The sequence below is a fragment of the Garra rufa genome, chromosome 2, assembly GCF_049309525.1.
Source record: "Garra rufa chromosome 2, GarRuf1.0, whole genome shotgun sequence".
Taxonomy (NCBI): Eukaryota; Metazoa; Chordata; class Actinopteri; order Cypriniformes; family Cyprinidae; genus Garra; species Garra rufa.
The window spans coordinates 15,324,629-15,344,933 of NC_133362.1; the positions used below are offsets into that span (position 1 = coordinate 15,324,629).

The 20,305-nt window shown below is 38.3% G+C and overlaps 1 protein-coding gene across 2 annotated transcripts in view; it reads right to left on the reverse strand.

Annotated features, from left to right (window-relative positions):
• trim9 (tripartite motif containing 9) overlaps nt 1-20,305 on the reverse strand; it is a 40,063-nt gene that overhangs the window by 12,242 nt on the left and 7,516 nt on the right. For both annotated transcript variants that reach the window (XM_073833741.1, XM_073833740.1), the window contains exons 2-6: nt 14,264-14,359; nt 14,045-14,167; nt 7,367-7,477; nt 5,372-5,525; nt 5,100-5,245 (exon numbers count right to left, since the gene is read on the reverse strand). In XM_073833741.1, the coding sequence (XP_073689842.1) occupies nt 5,100-5,245; nt 5,372-5,525; nt 7,367-7,477; nt 14,045-14,167; nt 14,264-14,359 (630 nt within the window). The remainder of the gene's footprint in view (nt 1-5,099; nt 5,246-5,371; nt 5,526-7,366; nt 7,478-14,044; nt 14,168-14,263; nt 14,360-20,305) is intronic.

Genomic DNA, 20,305 nt, shown 5'->3' on the forward strand with positions numbered 1-20,305 from the left:
GTTAGAATAGAAAAGGGTCCTGTCAACCTGTTATAAAAGTAGAAGCACACAATTCCCTAGAATATTGTTATATGCTTAAACATTAGGATTTGTACTCATGGAAATTACTAAAGTGGTCAAACCTGTTCATTAGAAGAGGGTGTCCTCAGGGGAGTTGCTAGACCTAAAGCTCTACTGGGGCACAGGCCCCCCATTACTCATATGGTATTTGCTGCATTTACAACACAATTAACGGGAATGGATATCTGCGAGCTTAGTCTTCGGTTAAACTGCGTTGCTTTTAGAAGTGTTAATTCAGTTGTTGCATATAGTTTAATGTCTTTATTTCGGGATTATCAAAGTATATTATAACTCAAATTTGAGATTTTACTGGGGCACAGCAGACACCTTACAATGGTCTAGCGACGCCCCTGGGTGTCTCAATACTTTTGGCAATAGTGTAAAAGTGTCTTAGTTTAATCTCAAGTAATTCATTTTGTGATCAGATCACTCAAATCAAATCATTATTCAATTTTTTTTAATCAAAAGTGACCGTATAGACTTTTATGCTGTTATAAAAGATTGTATGTTGTTCTTTTGAACTTCCTATTCATTAAAAATTCTGAAACAGATGTATCAGTTTTATACAAACATATTAAGCAGCATAACCGTTTTCAACATTGATAAAGATAAGAAATATTTCTTAATCAGAAAATCAGCATCTTGAAATTATTTCTGTAGGATTGTGTGACACTGAAAACTGGAGTAATGATGCTGAAAATTCAGCTTTGCATCACAGGCACAAATTATATCTTAAAATATATTTAAATAGAAAAAAGTTATTTTAAATTGTTATAATATTTCACAGTATTACTGTTTTTACATCATTTTAATCCAATAAATGCAGCCTTGACGAGCATAAGAGACTTATTTTAAAAACTAGTGTTATTTGCTAGTGCTAGAGTAAGTAATTCCCAAAACCAAATGAAATTAAACCACAGGGGGGCATTTGTTATCAGTGCCAGTGAGTGACAGTGGTTGTGTGTGCATGTGTGATCATGTAAATGTGTGTTTGTGGGTGCTGTGGTCCTCTAATACATAAATAGACTTCTGCAGTGAGAGGCATGAATCATCTTTAGACTCAGGCATTTTGCAGCAAATGTGAGATGAGACACCATGTTTGTGGACTTGACCTGATCTAATGGGAATACATGTGTTCCTCGTCAAAATGAACTTTACTCATTCTGCCTGCTCACAGCCAAATGACAAATCCATGCTAAAAAATATCACTTTATTAATACAATGCACACTGACATCAGATGAGCGTGTACTCTGTACTCAATGTTTTCTTTCTTCAAATCAAAACCTCTTTCTTTTGAAGAGATCACTGGGTCAGCCAAGCAGAATCATCATGCAGTGTTCAGTGTCTGCTTCAAGAAAGAAAAATACTAGACCAAAAAATAATAATCACGCATGGTCTCCGTAGCATTCCATTGGCTTGAAATAGCCATTGTTATTGCAATTTCGCATTATTGTACTGTTCTACAATGCAGTAATTCTATCATAAATTTAATCAGTGCTGTGTTTCCACATATGATTTTGCACAGCTTCAGTTCTGTATTAAAAATTAATGTGTGGAGTTAAAATGCTGGCTGTTCAGTTTAGCTTCAGTTTATGAAATATCAAGGTTTTCTATCTCCATGCAATTTTAAATTTGTTTTTTTTTTTTTTTTTTTTTTGCATTCTGTTTTTTGCAATGTTTTTGGTGTGTGTGCCCACCAAGAGATGGCGTGCCCATTCAAGCTCAGAACTGTCTGATATCTGGACAATCTGATCAATAAGAATCTAATAATCTCCATTCATCTTAATTGCAATCTATAGCGACTTCAGAATGACTGTCAAAGCTAAAAGATGCTTTTGAGCTGCTAAGATTTTTTAAATATTTTTGAAAGAAGTCTCTAATGCTCACCAAGGCTTTATTTGTTTAAGCACCAAAACAGCATATTAAAATGATTTCTAAAGGTTCATGTGACTGGAGTAATAGCTGCTGAAATTTGAGCTTTGCATCACAGGAATCCATTTTATTTTAAAATGTATTCATATTTCCCATTTTACAGTTTTTTTTTTTTCATCAAATAAATGCAGAGACTCTTCATGCTTTTTAAACATTTAAAAATCTTATACATATGCATATACACTACCAGTCAAAAGTTTTAAAAGATTTTTAAAAGATTTTTAATGTTTTTTAAAGAAGTCTCTTTAAAAACAAGCCTGCATTTATTTGATACAAAGCACAGCAAAAATAGTAACATTTAAATATGTTTACTATTTAAAATAACTGTTTTCTATTTAAATATATTTTAAAATGTAACGTATTCCTGTAATTTCAAAGCTGAATTTATAGCATCATTACTTCAGTCACATGATCCTTTAGAAGTCATTCTAATATTCTGATTTGCTGCTCATAAAACATTTTTAATTGTTATGTAGATTTTTTTCAACATTTCTCTGAAGTTCAGAAGTAACATTATAAATGTCTTTATCATCACTTTTGATCAATTTAAAGCATCCTTACTAAATAAAAATATTAATTTATAAAATTTCTTTGCCAAAAACAAAAAAAAATTATACTGACTCCAAGCTTTTTATTGGTATAGTGTAGGGCTGCAACTAACGATTATTTTAATAATCGATTAATCTGTCGATTATTTTTTCGATTAATCGATGAATCGGATAAATAAAAAAAAAACAAGGGATTTACAACCCTTTATTCAAAAACAGAACTAAAATCTTTAGAAAGTGCACGAACATGTTGCTCCTTGAACTGTTATAATAATAATAATAATAAAATAAAAATGGACTAACACAAAAAACATACACATGTATGCTTTACATCTGCCAAATATATAGACTAAATAAACTAAAATTACTATCCGTCAAGACAGCGGATTGCTGTGGTGTACATGCTGCATTTCCCATCAAGAAGCCTCTCAAATTAAATTCCTCAGTGCGCATTAAAAAAGTCATGTGACTTTGCATTCTGCCATGGCGGTGTTTAGTGTCCTGCCATCAGCAGCGACCAGCTGGAAGAGTTCCGCATTCAAATGCACGCAAAACTGGCCTCAAAGCCCCAGCAAAAGTAATTACCATGAATGTGTCAAGGCAAAAATTAAGAAAATATTCGAATTACTTAATAAACTAGTATTTTCTGATTCAGTGTTGCAAAGATGAAATTGACGATCCTGCCATCTGCTCATTAATGCCTAATTCATCTTTATGGATTAGCTAATGAAAGAGTTTTGTTTTCGATTTTAATTATTTCGTTTTATAGTAAAATAATAATTTAAAGCTTTCTATAGATATTGTGTTTGTGAGGCAATTACCTGGGTTTCGGTTAATTATTGTGAAGCGCTCCTGTTTAAACCAAAGATATCAAGCGTATTCTGTTTGTTTTCTTTAAGAGCACATTTTGTTGATACTGTTAGTACACACAAACTAAGGTAGACCCTTTACAGTTCCGGCCCGGGTGGTAAATTACTCTTACCTTTATGAGCAAAAAAGAAATTCCACATCGCACTGGTGTCTCCATGTCCTGCAAAGCGCGCTTCTGTCCGCACAAACTTTGGAATTATCTTGATTGAATGATTAAACTAATATTGTGATATGTTTTAAGTTTTTTATATCAATGGATTTTAATTTAAATCGCGATGAATTAAGCAGGCTATTGATCTGTCTGCCGCTGTTTGCTAGGTATAACTTTAAAAAACAAAAACTTGAATTTAACAAACAAAAAGTGTTCCAAATATATCTATAAATTAACTTTATAAACTAAAGGAACGAAAATAAATGTAATCACTTTGCTTTTAAAAACAGCAGCTGTGTAATGAGGAAGAGAAAGAGAAAAAAAGACAGTCGGGGCCAAAAATTGATGAGCTGTCGGACATTTTTACAAGGAATGTTTGTTTAATAGCCTATTTAATACTCTTAGGCTACTTTCTTAATTAAATATATTATTTCTTTGATTTATTTTAGCGTTTTTAGGCTGCTTGTTCGCTGACTAAAGTGTAGGCTATATATAAAAAAACAACGTGCCAGCACCGTCACAGCCCTATTCAAAACTGAGACGATTTCACCTCAGCAGAGCTCCTCTTTCTCCTTACGGTTGTGGTATGTTTTCGACACATTATACAGACAGACAGTGTTACAAAAACTATAGAAGTAGTTTTCTCCATCTCCACTATCCAACGACCCGTACACCAGCTGTTTTGCGATCGAGCATTGGCTGCTGTGAAAGTACGCTAGCCAAAGTAGGCTTAAATATCAAACATGTTTGATATAAATCGGGGCAGCATATATATATATAATGTAGAAACGGTGCTTTATGCTCAAATGTTCCAGTTTTGCGCATAAGTTAAATTCGCATTTTTGGATGGAAACACAGCTTATGAGGTGCCGAACTCTGCTGGCATCAGCGCGGGAGAGTGAATGTGAATGTGAACAGTGAATGTGTCCACTCCGCTCTGCGCTCAATTTTTTTTTAATATATATAATAACAACCAAATGTCTCTGCGTCGCGCGACACAACGAATCGATTATGAAATTCGTTGCCAACGCTTTTAGTAATCGATTTTTATCGATTTTATCGATTCGTTGTTGCAGCCCTAGTATAGTGCATAGTTACAATAGCTTTTCATTTAAAATAAATGCTGATCTTTGGATCTTTCTATTTATCAAAGAATCCTGAAAAATGTACTCAACTGTTTTAAATATTGATAATAATAATACAAAATGTTTCTTGAACAGCAAATCAGCAATGATTTATGAAGAATCATGTGACACTGAAGGGCAATGGTGCTGAAAATTTAGCTTTGATCCCAGGAATAAATTACATTTTAAAATATATTTAAATAGAAAGCAGTTACTTTAAATAGTACAAATATTTTACAGTATTGCTGCTTTTGTTGTATTTTGAATCAAATAAACACATGCTTGGTGAGCAGAAGAGACTTCTTTAAAAACCATTAAAAATGTTACTGTCCTAAAACTTTTGACTGGTTTGTCTATATAATCCTGAGAATGCATTTAACACAAACACTCTGTGTCCTATATGTGACACTCACTCTGAACTGGCCTCCAGTCCCATCATCCAGTTCTAAAATGTAGCCGTCCACAGCGATGGTGGAGAGAGGCGGCTGTTTCCACGACAGAGTTGCGCTGTTTGTTTGAGTACAGCACTCCTCTAACTGAAGAATAGGAGCAGCTGGAACTAAACACACACACAAAGCCACAAACAAAGACAGACAGGGTTATTTTGGGTCAAGTGTTCTGTCTTACTGTGTCATTAAAGAAAGTCATGCAAAAGAAACACCCAATCACGCACACACAGACTCACCCTTCATCTGGACGAAGTCTAACTGGTGGATGGTCTGCAGCAGGGGTCCGCTGTCCAGCGTCAGGTCAAAGTCACTGCTCATGCGAGGGGTCAGAGAGCCCTTCCCCCACTGGTTCTCTGTCATATGGACCCGTCTTATCAGAGCATCTGAGATCTACACACACACACACAATGTGATTCAGAATATATTACACGGCATTAAGTCAAATTAATGAAGTGTTGCCATTATGTAAATTTATGACCTTCTGTTAATTTAATAAGAATCCTCGGAGCAAGAAACATTTTGTGATCAGAAAAGTTTTGGAAGGCAAAGTGTCATTGAGCAAGAGTGCTTGAAATTAAGAAAAAGTTTTACAGGATCACATATTTCCATGACCTTTCCATGCCCTATCCACGCATTAATGAGAACTTAGTAAGTAATTTTAATAATGACTATATAATGACTAATGAAATCTTCACTAAGATCCTCAACAGACTGATAATGTTACACTGTCTGTTTTTTTTTTTTTTTTTTGAGTTTCCCACAACACTCATAATATAACTATTTGAAAATCTGGAATCTGAGGGTGATTATATATATATATATATATATATATAGAGAGAGAGAGAGAGAGAGAGAGAGAGAGAGAGAGAGAGAGAGAGAGAGAGAGAGAGAGAGAGAGAGAGAGAGAGAGAGAGAGAAAAATCGCTTTAAAGTTGTCCAAATGTTGACAAAAAAATTAAGTTATGATATATTTATTGTAATATTTATGTAATATTTATTGTTTATGTAAATATTTTTGGAATATATATTGTTCGTGTGTGCCTTTATATATACATAAAAATGCACACAGCACACACACATATACTATATAAACAAATTATTCTTTTTTGGATGCAATTAATTGCAATTAATCAGAATTAATCACGATTAATCGTTGCCCAGCACTAAATATAATTTTTTAATATGTATATTAATATTTATTAAATGTATTATTATAATATGTGAAATATATACTATTGTTTTATAAATAAATGATTAAATTAAAATAATTAATACACATTAAATTATTATAAAAATGTAAAAAAATATGAAACTTAAATTTTTTATGAATTTAAAATTAAACACTATAAACTAAAATCAAAATGCTTTTAAGATTATGCAGGTGAATGTAGACATCCCCAAACTACACAGTTTGAAATAATTGCTGATGGCTATTATTTTAATAATAATTTATAATAATTATTATTTTTCAAATTGTATAAAGCACTATTTTGTATAATTTAAAAAAGAAAAAAAAAACTCCTTTTGAAATGCCAAAAGTTAATTTAGGCATCACAAAATTTGAAGATATATAAAATAATGTACAGTATGAAAAATTAATTTTCATTTTGAGATTTGCTAAAAAATAACAGTATTAATAAATTATTAGTGTTTTTAAAGAATAACTTAAATGAGTGTTAGAGGATGGCAATCAAATAAAAATAAAATTAAAAAATTATGAAATAAGCATAAACAAATATCTACTATCGACCAATACAGAAAATATAAAATAAATAAAATGTAGTAATATATAATTATAATATAGAAAATGAACAAAAAAGAAATTAAATCTTCCCATAACTAATATGGTATCTATCTATCTATCTATCTATCTATCTATCTATCTGTCTATCTGTCTGTGTCTGTATTTCCCCCCTAAAATCTAATCAATAAACCAATAAATATATTTTAGAGTAGAGCAGAGCAAAGGTTGAGAAAACAATTCCTGCAGCGCACTCTGATGAAAGACTCCATTGACCAATGAGAATTTCAGAGCAGCGGTCTAGTCTTCGGAAATCCAATTTGCTTCACATCAAACCGATTTGGATCTTGGCACACCCTTAAAATGGATCTCATGCATTCCCATCCATTAAAAGTTTGGTCAGATCTTTCTCTGGTGTGTAGGCGCCCTAACTTTCCGGCCCATGTCAGCAGATGAGGTTCATTAGTGTGATATTAAAAGGGTCAAGGACCTGCAGGAAGCCGCTAGGGTCGTTTTCTTTGATAACTTCCAGGCAGTATTCCATTAGTCCTGTGGTCTGCCTCAACTTCACCGTGCAGTGGGATATCTGATCACGGACCACCTGAGACAACAAGGAGATAAAAAGGCAGAAAGAAAGAGAAAGCGAATGAATTCACGATAACTGTGCTGTTGCTGGGTTGCTAGGCAACAGCAGGACCAATAGTCGGCATCCGCTCTGAGCAGCAAACACATCACTGACCTTTTACAAAAAAAACATTTTAAAATCCATTTGCACTTCATGTCTGCATATTTCAATGGATGAATGTATGTGTCAGTGTGTGCCTCTCTAGCTTTTACTTAAACCTACCGGCTATGTGATGCACAAGTACACACTAATACACACACACACACGTCCTCCAAAGCTGTAGACAGTCTCAGAGAGCATCTATGCACAGTGAATGATTCAAACATAAAACACTTCACATGAGAGCCATTCAAATCCAAACAGTACCAGACAGAACCAGACAGAACTAGACAGAACTGAAGAAATGCAGTCTCATCTCGTAGAGCCACTGGTCAAAACTAGAACCCCAACATCTTTGTAACCATGGGAACAAGCCTGTGGCACCATGGAGACAAGATTGAGAATAGGCCTACATAAGATGCCAGCAAAAGCAACAATTCTGAAATACTACTAACAGTAAGGACAATTTTAACATTACATTTTTACACTTTCCTTCAAAGCTCACAAACAAATATATGTGTCATATTTCATCTTTACATTTCCCTTTATAACTCATAGACAAATATACGTGTCATCTTTCAATGAAACATTTATATCCACCTTTTTACTGAAAGCGGAAGTCTCTTTAGCCGGGACGTTCTAAAACGCTTAAAGGGCCAGTTCATCCAAAAATGAAAATGTTTATGTGCTTACCCCCAGGGCATCCAAGATGTAGGTGACTTTGTTTCCTCAGAAAAACACAAACGAAGATTTTTAATGAAAACCGGTGCAGTCTGCCAGCCTTATCATGGAAGTGGATGGGCACCAAACCTTTAAAAGTAAAACACAACATGCACAGACAAATCCTAATTACACCCTGCGGCTTGTGACGATACATTGATGTCCTAAGAGACGAAACGATCGGTTTTTGTGAGAAACTGAACAGTATTCGTATCATTTTTTACCTTTGATACACAGCCACGTCCATCTGTCCTAAGCACAAGCTCATCATCCGGCTCGTGACATGTGAACGCGCTCTGGCGTAGTATACGCAAACGCCGTAAGGGAAAATCGGTGAAAAGTCCCGACTGAGTTTGCGCAAGCAAACGTAATCTTTTCGCTTTAAATAGGTTTGAACAATCAGGATAAGCGCAATTACCATTTTGAATAGCCGCTATACCCACAATCTCTGTGCACTGTGTAAACAATGAGTGTCGTATACACGCGACAGATCGCTTCCGGTGTTTGCGTATACTACGCCAGAGCGAGTACACATGTAAGGAGCCGGATGATGAGCTTGTGCTCAGGACAGATGGACGTGGCTGTGTATCAAAGGTAAAAAATGATATAAATACCGAGCTTTTCGTGTCTTAGGACATCAGTGTATCGTCACAAGCCGCAGTGTAATTTGGATTTGTCTGTGCATGTTTTGTTTTACTTTGAAAGGTTTGGTGCCCACCCACTTCCATTATATGACTGACAGACTGCACCGGTTTTGGTTAAAAATCTTCGTTTGTGTTCTGCTGAAGAAACAAATTCACCTACATCTTGGATGCCCTGGGGGTAAGCAGATAAACATCAAATTTTCATTTTTGGGTAAACTATCCCTTTAACGTGAAAAAAGCTTAACATGGCTTAACGTACGTAAAAAACGACCAGGAAACCCCAAATTTCTGTCAAACCGTACTTGTAACAAACACTAACTACTGTCAAAAGAACGAGCCCTTATTCCACAGATAAAGTGAATAATATCACGTTAAGCATTTTAGAACATCCCCTTTAGCCCGACTGGAATGAAGCTCGTTTTGCTTTTCCGGTCTCTGGTGTTTCTAGTCAAATCAAGGTATTTTCCAAGTCGATAATATAACGTTTAATCTATAAAATACTTTTTAAAAGCACAAGGTGCCATGGTTTCATCTCTTTACATTGTCGCAATGACCGTCTTTTTTGCATTAACTCACCTTTCATAGTTTAATGAGTGGGAAGAGATGACATGAATGAGCGCACCTATATGTAGCTCCCGAGCGGGGTGAAGTTAGGCGGATTTTGTCCACAAAATGATAAGAGCACACATTATTTTAACATTTTATTTTATTATTTCACACACAGTATTTTAACTTAACCGCTGCAAGCTATGCTGGTTTTCTTTTGTCATCGTTTATGTAGGTTTAAACAGCGCCTGACACTGACACATTTGCAGGTAAGCAAAAAAAGTAATTTACAGAAATTGCTTAAGCCAACAAGAGCACAACTTAACCCACCACACATTTTTATGTTTAGTTGTATTGAAAAAGTTTCAGTTTATTAACTTTAGTCGATCTTTTCCACGTTTTAACATTGATTTCTAGAGGGTTTGCACTTACGTTACGATTTGGTCAGTTACCCGGATACGCGGCCATATTGGTAATTCTCGGATGTAAACAACAGCATGGATTGCACTAGTGATGGGAAGTTCGGATCATTTTACTGACTTGGATCTTTGAGTCTCGTTCATCAAAACGAACAAATCTTTTTTCGAGTCATTTCGTTCATTTTAGCAAAATATAATTAAAAAGTTACGTGTTACTTCCATAACACATGTACTGCTTATACAAACGCTGAACACACTACAAACCAGACAAAACTATAATTCTATTAAAAACAGAAAAGATTAATTAATTGTTTACCTAGGTCTTCAGTCTATGATTAGTCTCGCGTAGCCAGACCTTCAGACTGACGGCTGAAGGTCTGGAATTCATGGCAGCTTTCATTGGCCAAGTCCCGCCCATAAGACCGTTTGACCGACATGTCAAACAACCAATCACAGTTCGTTTCGTTCAGCGTCACGTTTCGGTGCGTGGAAATGCCCCCATAACAACAGACTGGCGTGCAACAAGTCAGTCTTTGAAATAACCAGCATTGAAAGATAACGAAGAAGAGGGAGAACAAGCAGTAAGTCAGTAATTTGTTCGCGAATGTCGCAAATGTGTATAACAACAATGGCGTCTGCATAAGCACCTTTTAGCAAAACGCCGAGTAAATCAGTCTGCGCTTTGTTTTGCATTCGCGACTGAACGAATCACTCCCCGAGACGACTCATTCTTCCCGAGTCACATTAAAGATTCGTTCAAAATGAACAAATCATTCAAGAACGACCCATCACTAGATTGCACTGTTAACGTACTACTGAATATGTTGTTCTGCTAATTTATGCTGTCTAAACCACAGGATCCATGTGTGGAAGCTGGCAAATCATATAGAGAAGGTCTTAATAAGCAGGAAAAGGCGCAATATTTTGACAAACTAAAGTTAATAGGTGACCAGAAATTATATGAAGTGATACACGAATGTTGTCAAAACCCTTTCCCTGGAAATCCTGGTTCAGTTTGGCCAACCACAAACGCCTTTTGTTCCTTACACAGTTTTTGTACTCTTCTCCTTGATTTATAAATTTGGCAGTCTGTAGTACTCCAAATGTTTTCCCAGTCTGACTGATTAGTACAGCCCAAAACATGAGAATAATTGACAATTTTCATTTAGTTCAGTTCAAAAATCAAACATAATAGCAGGAAGCATCATTATAAATTATGGACTCATATTTTGGAGAGTAGCAAGAGTTTAAAGTTAAAAAAAATGCTTTAATGTTGGATTTGTTTCATGGTTTTATCAGCTGTTTGGACTCCCATTCACTGCAGAGGATCCATTGGTGAGCAAGTGATGGAATGCTAAATTTATCCAAATCTGTTCCTATCAAGAATCAAACTCATCTACATCTGGTATGTCAAACAAAATCATACAATTTTACTGAAATTTTCAGACTGAAAGAGAAACCTATTATACATGAGTTGAGTTACCGTCATCACTCCAGCTTGTTTGTGATTAAAGTTTTTTAAAAGGCTTTTATCATTTAGTTGAAAAATGGGAAAGATGGGATTAAAGCTTATGGAAAACTTAAAAGAAATGCTAAGCAATAAAAGCACCTCATGCAAACTTTAACATTTGCATGCATTTCAGTTTTGTCACGTCATTTAACAACTACCCACTGGCAGACAAAATCCGGGTCATGTTAGTGCATTATAAGATTAGAATTCTTAAGACTGTTTAAAACTGATTTTACTTTTAGTTATTTGGTACTTCACAGCTGCATTTCAACCAAAGAGAACTGCAGCACACTAACTATAGATGCAGTCTCTCTGGAGCAGCCTGAGATTCAGAGACTTATCCAAGGACACAATGACTCGAGGTTAAACCTAATATCTCGGTGTTAATAGCCCAGATTTTTAACCATTAAGCTGCATTCCCCCCACGATAGAAACCTTTTCAGATGGCATCGAGGCTTGGGCTAGAAACAGGCTGTTTTGACACACCAACAATGGCGGCTGATTAGCCCTGCTGCCTGAAGCATGAATCTATTCTGAATCCAACTTTGGCAGAAAAGAGATTTAATGAATTTTTAATGGGGAAATAGAAAATATCCACAGTACTCAGTCATCTGTTGCCCTAAAACAGAAAGTGTTGGGATTGAGTGTTAGTTAAACACATTTTAATAAACTAAACATTAAACTAAACTAAACTAAACTTCTGTCATCATTTGCTCACCCTCATGTCATTTTAAAACTTGTATGACGTACTTTTTTCTCCTGATCACAAAAGAAGATATTTTAAAGAATTTTGATAACAAAGCAGTTTTCATTTCCATTGATTTGTTTTTATCCATAAAATTGAAGTCAATGGGAACCAAAACTGCTTATTTACAAACATTCTTCAAAATATCTTTTTTCTTTCCAGTTTCCGCCACTGAAAAAAATAAAAAAAAAGGTCATTGCAAGTTTTTGTCCACAATTCTGAATTTTTTTCCCCCTCAATTGCAAGTTTACATCTCGCAATTCTGTCTTCTTTTTTCTCAGAATTGTTAGATATAAACCCACAACTACGAGTTATAAAGTCAGAATAAACTCACAATTGTGTAAAATAAGTCAATTGCGAAACAAAAACTCAATTATGACTTTTTTCTTACAATTGCAAATTTATATCTCGCATATCAGACTTTTTTCCTGCAATTGCAATTCTGACTTTTTTTTTCTCCGAATTGTGAGATACAAACTCGCAATTGTGAGTTATAAAGTCAGAATAGCAGGATATAAACTCGCAATTGCAAACTCAATTCTGACTTTTTTCCTCACAAATGTGAGTTTGTATCTCGCAATTCTGACCTTTTTTTTTGCAATTCTGACCTTTCTTCTCAGAATTGTTAGATATAAACTCACAGCTGCGAGTTATAAAGTCAGAATAAACTCACAATTGTGTAAAATCAGTCAATTGCGAAACAAAAACTCAATTATGACTTTTTTCTTACAAATGCGAATTTATATCTCGCATTTCAGACTTTTTTTCCTGCAATTGCAATTCTGACTTTTTTTTTCTCCGAATTGTGAGATACAAACTCGCAATTGTGAGTTATAAAGTCAGAATAGCAGGATATAAACTCACAATTGCAAACTCAATTCTGACTTTTTTCCTCACAAATGTGAGTTTGTATCTCGCAATTCTTGCTTTTTTTTTTGCAATTCTGACATTTTTTCTCAGAATTGTGAGATGTAAACTGCAATTCTGACTATTTCTCGCAATTGCAAGTTTATATCCCACTATTCTGACTTTATAACTTGCAATTATGAGGTTATATCTCACAATTCTGAGAAAAAAGTCAGAATTGCAACTTTATATCATGCAATTTGAGAAAAAAAGTCAGAATTGTGAGATAACAGTGGCAGAAACGGGCTTCCGTGAGCAACAAAGTCGCAGGTTTGGAATAATACTTTGGGGTGGACTATGTGTTTACTGTAGTTCTATTCTAACAAAGCTGAAAAATGAAAAAAAAAAAATCCTCTTGCAATTAAAAAAAACGGTGTGTTAATCTAATTCATTCATCACTTCTATTAACACATACTAAAAAGCCTTAAGGTGGCAGCCGTTAAACATCCAATTACGAAATCAAATTGACTTGTGTGATTTGGGTAATTAGCACCAGATCTGTTTTCCTTTACCTCCAAATGAGTACAGAGAGCTATCATTCTGATTTTGTTGTTTATTAATGAGCTCCTAAAAATAAGGAATAAGACCCAATAACTGAGAAGTGTATACTGCATGTTGACAAAACATCAGGCTGGATAATTGGTTTATGCTTTTAAACATCCTGCTGTGTTCTACATAATAATGCATACTGCTGCCCAGTAGTTCATGTCAATCACTACACTCCATAAATCTGTAAAAATACTATATGACTCAATAATGTAAAGGTATTTTCTGTATTGATATTTCGCAGGTGTTTTACACATATTTCAAATTACATATTGGATGGTGTTTTGAGTTTTATTTTGTTGCAGTGTACAATTCCTGTGACATTAATATAAAACCAACAACATACTTTATGTATTTTGGAGTTCAACATTCATTGGGTTTGGGGATGTTTTGTGTGGTTGTGCTTACCGAGAGCTTGTGTTCATGTTCTTTGGTTACTCTGCTGAGAAGCTGGGCTTTCCTGCGGTTGAGAGCTTCAATCAGAGCATCACATTGGGCGACCAAACATGCCTCGAATTCAACTCCATTCTCCTAAAACACAAGGTAAGGAAAGAATCAGATTATAAAAGTTGATACAGCACTGCACAGGTGTGTGTATGAGTGTGTAAGTGTGTGTCATTGTTGTACCTGTATGTGTTGTACCATATTTCTGAGCTGCACCAGGAACTCTTTGGCCTCTGTGGCCCGATCAGACAGAACATTCAGTGCTTGAGAGAGCTGTCCCTGGAAACATAAAGGCAGAAGGAGAGAAGATATAAGAACTATATATATATAAAGAGCAAGTGAACTTTACTAACCTAATTTCTGTCACGACAACTCTGCTAAAGTTTAGCATGGTAATGGATGTGATAATGTTAATGTATTTGGTCTTGGCAGAATAGATCTGCTATGCTGCTGCTGTTGGTTATTGCTAGTTGTAGATTATTGCTGCTGCAAGCAAGTACAGGAACTTACTACTGCTAAAGCATATGACGATACGGTGTTGTGAGTATTTAAGACATACTGCTGCTGCACAAATAGCATAAAATAACCCATAGCAGATCTATACAGGTGGAGCTGGGGAAGGTGGAGGGTTTCAGAGGAACTCTGAAAGTGTGCTGCGAAATGCCCAAGTGAATGCTACCAGCCATTTAAACGTAAGGCTACAAGCTCATTGGTTGTGTACACAACGTGAACCAAATCAGCTTGTGCCAGGTCAGATAACTCTGTGATATCATCAATTACGTTAACAACCCATCAGCCTGTGCCATCTAGAGTTTCATGGCAGAACTAGGCATTTTACTAATGTACTTGGGTTATGTGTGAACCTTTCTAAAGCTTTTGGGATAAACCAGTTCCAAAATCAAACAACAGCCTTGACAAAATAAACAATTTCTATTTCAGTCTGAAATATTTTCAAATACATAATGTAAAAACTAATGCAGATAAGTTAAATTTTATTTTTTTTTTTTTGGTAAATGACATTACTATTCAGAAGTTTGGGGTCATTTAAAATAACTTTTTTGTTTTAATACATTTTAAAATTTGTATAAAAATTAATTTATTCCTGTGATGACAGCTGAATTTTCAGAAGCCAATATTTCAGTATTCAATGTCACATGATCCTTCAAAAATCATTCTGATATGCTGATTTGGTTTTCAAGAAACATATCTTATTATTATCAATGTTAAAAAAAATCACGATTTTATTGATGAATCTAAAGTTCAAAAGAACAGCATTTTTTTAACTTTTGAAATTTATTTGATGTTTTTTATAACAATGTAAAAGTCTTTACTGTCACTTTTGATCAACTGAGTGCATTTTAGCTGAATAAAATAAGTAATTCTTCAAAAAACGTACTGACACCAAACTTTTGAATTGTAGTATATATTATGTAAATCCCAACATTACATATGGCTCTTTATTCGATTTTAGACCATAAAGAGATCCAATATTTCATTAAAATATTTAATCATTTTTAATATGATGCATTTTGTCTGTACTCGTAACACTTTGTTCAACATAGTTTAACATTCAGTTGAAGCTGCTGAAACATGGAATCAGCGTTATACACGAAATGTGTTTAAGCTAGAAAGTTGAGTTGAAAGAGGAAGTGACATAATTTGTAAGAGGTTAGTCATTAAAACTGTCATTTAAAGCGTGGGTGAGAGAATAGGAAGAGGAGTGAATGTGCGTATGTGTGTGCGTCAGGCACAGTGAAGGGATGTTGCTTTAGAGTGGGAAAAATATCCCATTATAAATGTTCTCACATTGCTATGACAACCATCCGCCAAGAGACCTCCACTTTCATTTGTGGTCTGTTCTCAAACGAGGAACAAAAATGAGAGAACAAGGAATCAAACACAGTGCTCCAAATTTTATTCTATGGCCTACATACTATATCACAGCCCTATACACTACAGCATTACGCTCTAGAACATTACATTCTAGAGTCCTACAATGACTCACACACTAAAGCAATGCATACTAAAATACTAGAAACACTAAAGTCCACGATGAGAACCCAGCAGGGGCAGTGTTACAGAAACTAATTTTAATTTAATTTAATTTAATTTAATTATATAATACCTTGTATATTTAAACATAACATTTCAGAAAACATGCAATACAAAACAATCAAGTATGACGATATCTAAAGTTGAAAAGTTTACATACACCTTGCAGAATCAATAGGTTACTGTCATAACCCCGGTTCTCTGAAACATCGAGTGGAGAGATCCACCTATGGGAAGGGCATCCGTACCTGACCTCTGCAGAAGCATCCAATTGCACCAAGTCTGGCTTGATAGACAGAAGCGCGTGCCCACTGGCAGGTAAGGGGCCGCCCCTTACCGGGCGAATAAAACCAATGCACGCGCTACCTTTCCTCAGTGAGCATATTCGCTTCTCGCAGCAAGCGGGGCAAACTTGGTGGATCTCTCCACTCGATGTTTCAGAGAACCGGGGTTACGACAGTAACCTATTGTTCTCTTTCATCATCTCGTGTTCAAGATCCACCTATGGGAGATATGGACAGCTCCCCGGTTGCCCAATACACCCACAGTGAGGCCCTGTAAGCCAGAGGACGGTCACCTGGAGAGGCGGTGCTTGACACGTCACCAAGGATCAGACCCCCACAATGAGCATGAATACCAGCCGTGAAAGGATGAACTGTGGTAACATGCACATAATATGGCCACACACCTCATGCTGATATATTAATAATAATATATGCGCACATAATAAAGATGTGGGGGGGGGGGGGGGCAGATGACTTGCTTAGAAACATGAATAAGCTGAGTTGGACCACTCAAGCCTAAGGTGTTAAGGGTCCGAGGGCGCAACCCAACGAAGAACCCACACCTAAAACAGAATGAGCTACCGGGGTCTGGGTGACATCCAGCCGGTAGTATCTGACAAATGTATGTGGTGAGGCCCAGCTTGCAGCGGCACAAATGTCCTGCAAGGAAACCCCGTTAAACAGAGCCCAGGAGGCTGCCAAGCCTCTAGTGGAGTGAGCTCTGAGGCCCTCTGGAGGACGCACTCCCTTAGATTCATATGCCAAGGAGATGGCTTCCACAAGCCAATGAGAGAGGTGTTGCTTAGAAATGGGATTCCCTGTGTTTGGGGGGGGCCCAAGAAATGAAGAGCTGGTCGCTCCTCCTGAAAGCGCTGGTCCTGTCAATGTAAACCCGTAAGGAGCGAACAGGACACAAAGCGTTCAGCCTCTTATCCTCTGAAGAGGAGAAAGGAGGAGGATGAAAAGCGGAAAGCTGAATCACCTCACACGCAAATGCTGGGAAGCATTTTGGCATAAAGGCTGGGTTAGGCCTTAGGAAGACCTTATCTCCACTGATGGAGAATTTCGTGCATGAGGAATGAACAGAGAGTGCATGCAAGTCACTGACACGCTTGGCTGATGCCAGTGCTAGGAGCAGAGCTGTCTTAAGAGACAGAAGCTTGAGAGAAATGTCTCCCAGCGGTTCAAAAGGGTATTGAGACAAGACCCCCAGCACCATGGAGAGGTCCCATTCTGGAATCACTCTTTTAGTGACCGGAAGGGAGCGGCGGGCGCCTTTCATAAATCTACGAATGAGGGGGTGTTGCACTGTCGTGCCATCGAACCCAACATAACATGCAGCGATAGCCGCCAAGTAAACCTTAATAGTGGAAAAAGATCTTCCACCATCGATAAGGTCTTGCAAAAAGCCCAGAATAGCAGTGAGAGAGCACTGATATGCTATCAGCTGGCGCTCATCGCACCACTGCTCAAACACACGCCACTTACAGTTGTAAAGAGAGCGTGTGGAGGAGGCTCTGGCATTCTGAATGGTAGCGACAACACGTGGGGGGAGCCCCAACGTGTTTAAATTTTCCCTCTCACGGGCCAGGCCCACAGAGCCACCCTGTCTGGGTGGGGATGGTAGATCTCCCCGTTCGCTTGAGACAGGAGGTCCGTGCGTAGCGGAAGTGGCCACGGCTGTGCATACAGAAGAGGAATTATCTGTGCCAGCCATGGAGATTTGGGCCATCTGGGTGCTATCAGAATGAGCGTCAGGTTCCGTTCTTTCACTCTGGCCAGAGTGGGCGCTATTAATGATAGCAGAGGAAATGCGTAGAGAAGCATGTTGGGCCATGGATGGGCCAGTGTGTCCACGCCGAGGGGGGCGTTCTCGTCCCGTAGCGAGAAGAACATAGGGCACTGGGCGTTTTCGTGCGAGGTGAAAAGATCGACGGTCGCCTGACCGAATCTCCTCCACAGTAGCCCCACTATCTGAGGGTGGAGGCGCCATTCCCCATAGAGTGGGTTCCCCCTCGATAGAAGGTCTGCTCCTCTGTTCAGAACGCCTGGGACATGAGTCGCCCGTAACGACAGAAAGTGTCGCCTGCTCCATAAAAACAGCCTGTGAGCTAGAGCATGGAGTTTTGAAGAGCGCATCCCCCCTTGACGGTTGATATAAGCCACGGCTGTGGTGTTGTCGCAACACACCAGCACGTGATGCCCTTGCAGGCGGGGTAGAAAGTGATTCAGAGCTTTCCAAACCGTTAGGAGCTCCAAATAATTTATGTGGGCTGAGTGAAGTGTGTTTGGCCACACACCGTTCACTGTTCTGCCCTCCTGTGTGGCACCCCACCCTGTTAAGGAGGCATCTGTCGTCACAACTTTGCGCATCATGATTGCCCCGAGGGGAGTTCCATGAGCGTAAAACTCCACATTCCTCCAGTGGCGCAGCGCTGCAGTGCAAGTGCGCGTCACCGAGACAGAGCGGCAGAGATCGCGTAATGGGCTGAGATGAAGAGATAAAACCCACTTCATGAACGCCCTCATTCTCAGCAGGCCTAAAGGCAGGACATGGACAGCCGAGGCCATAAGACCCTGTAGTCTGAGACATGTGCGATACTGTACCCTCGCCCCTTCTCTGAAAAGCGAGAGGCAATCCAGAAGGGAGAGGGTGCGCTGTTGCGAAAGCCGTGCGCGCATTGTGATTGAGTCCAGCTCCAGCCCCAGAAAAATCACATTCTGCGAAGGAGTGAGATTGCTCTTGTTCACGTTCACTCTGAAGCCGAGCGCTGTGATGTGAGCGAGCACACGGGCAGTGCTTTGTATCGCTTCCTCTCTCGAATCGGCTATGATCAGCCAATCGTCTATGTACGTCAGGATTCTGAGTCCCGCTGCTCTCAGCGGAGCGAGTCCTGCCTCCACACACAGACAGAACGTCCTCGGGCTGAGTGAGAGCCCGAAAGGAAGAACTGTGAACTCGTAACAAACGCCTTGGTAGGCGAAACGAAGGAATTTTCTGTGTGGAGGATAGATGCTTATGTGGAAAAAGGCATCTTTCAGATCGATCACTGTAAAAAACGCAGTGTGATTTACGGATATTAAAAGAGAGGAGTGACTCAACATTCTGAAATTGTATTTCCTGAGATGTTTGTTCAACACTCTGAGATCCAGAATAGGGCGGAGAGAACCGTCCTTCTTCGGGACTAGGAAATAACGGGAGTAAAACCACTGACTGCTTGAGTGCGGTGGTACCACTTGCACCGCCCCCTTCTCGAGAAGAGCGGAGATTTCGTCTTTCAGAATGTGAGCGGAGCTCTCTTCCGTGTGAGAAGAGAGAACTCCGTTGAAAAGAGGGGGCCTTGAGGCAAACTGAAGTCTGTACCCCTTCATTATTGTACGAATCACCCATTCGGGAGCTGACATTGACCGCCAGGCTGCGACATGATTCATTAGGGACCCCACACAAACCGGAGAGCAGCTTTGGGCTGCTAATACGGCCGGATCGCTCATATGTCATGCAATGGCGCCATCTAGCGGACAGACTAGGGACGGCGTGCAGGGAACCGGAGAGATGTTCTCTCGCTGAAACGAATTTATTAGATTCGTTTCTTTCAGTGTGTTCTTTGTGTTTTGTGTGTTCTTTGTGTTGGGGAACACTGGGGCCGAAGCCTTTATTTGTTTGGTCTGGGGAACAATGAAAGTGATGTGTGGTGACACTGCTTGTGCACATTCCCTGACGACTGACCCCCTGAACGTGGGGGATAACACACAACAGCCACTGAACACTCTGGCTGTGGAAGGTGGCCAACCCTTCCATGGGAGAGCCTCTATCTTTTGAACGAGGGCTCCGGGGCCGGTAGAGAGCCCATAGAGCTTGCGGCTCGCGAACGCGGGCTCTCCGGCCCCA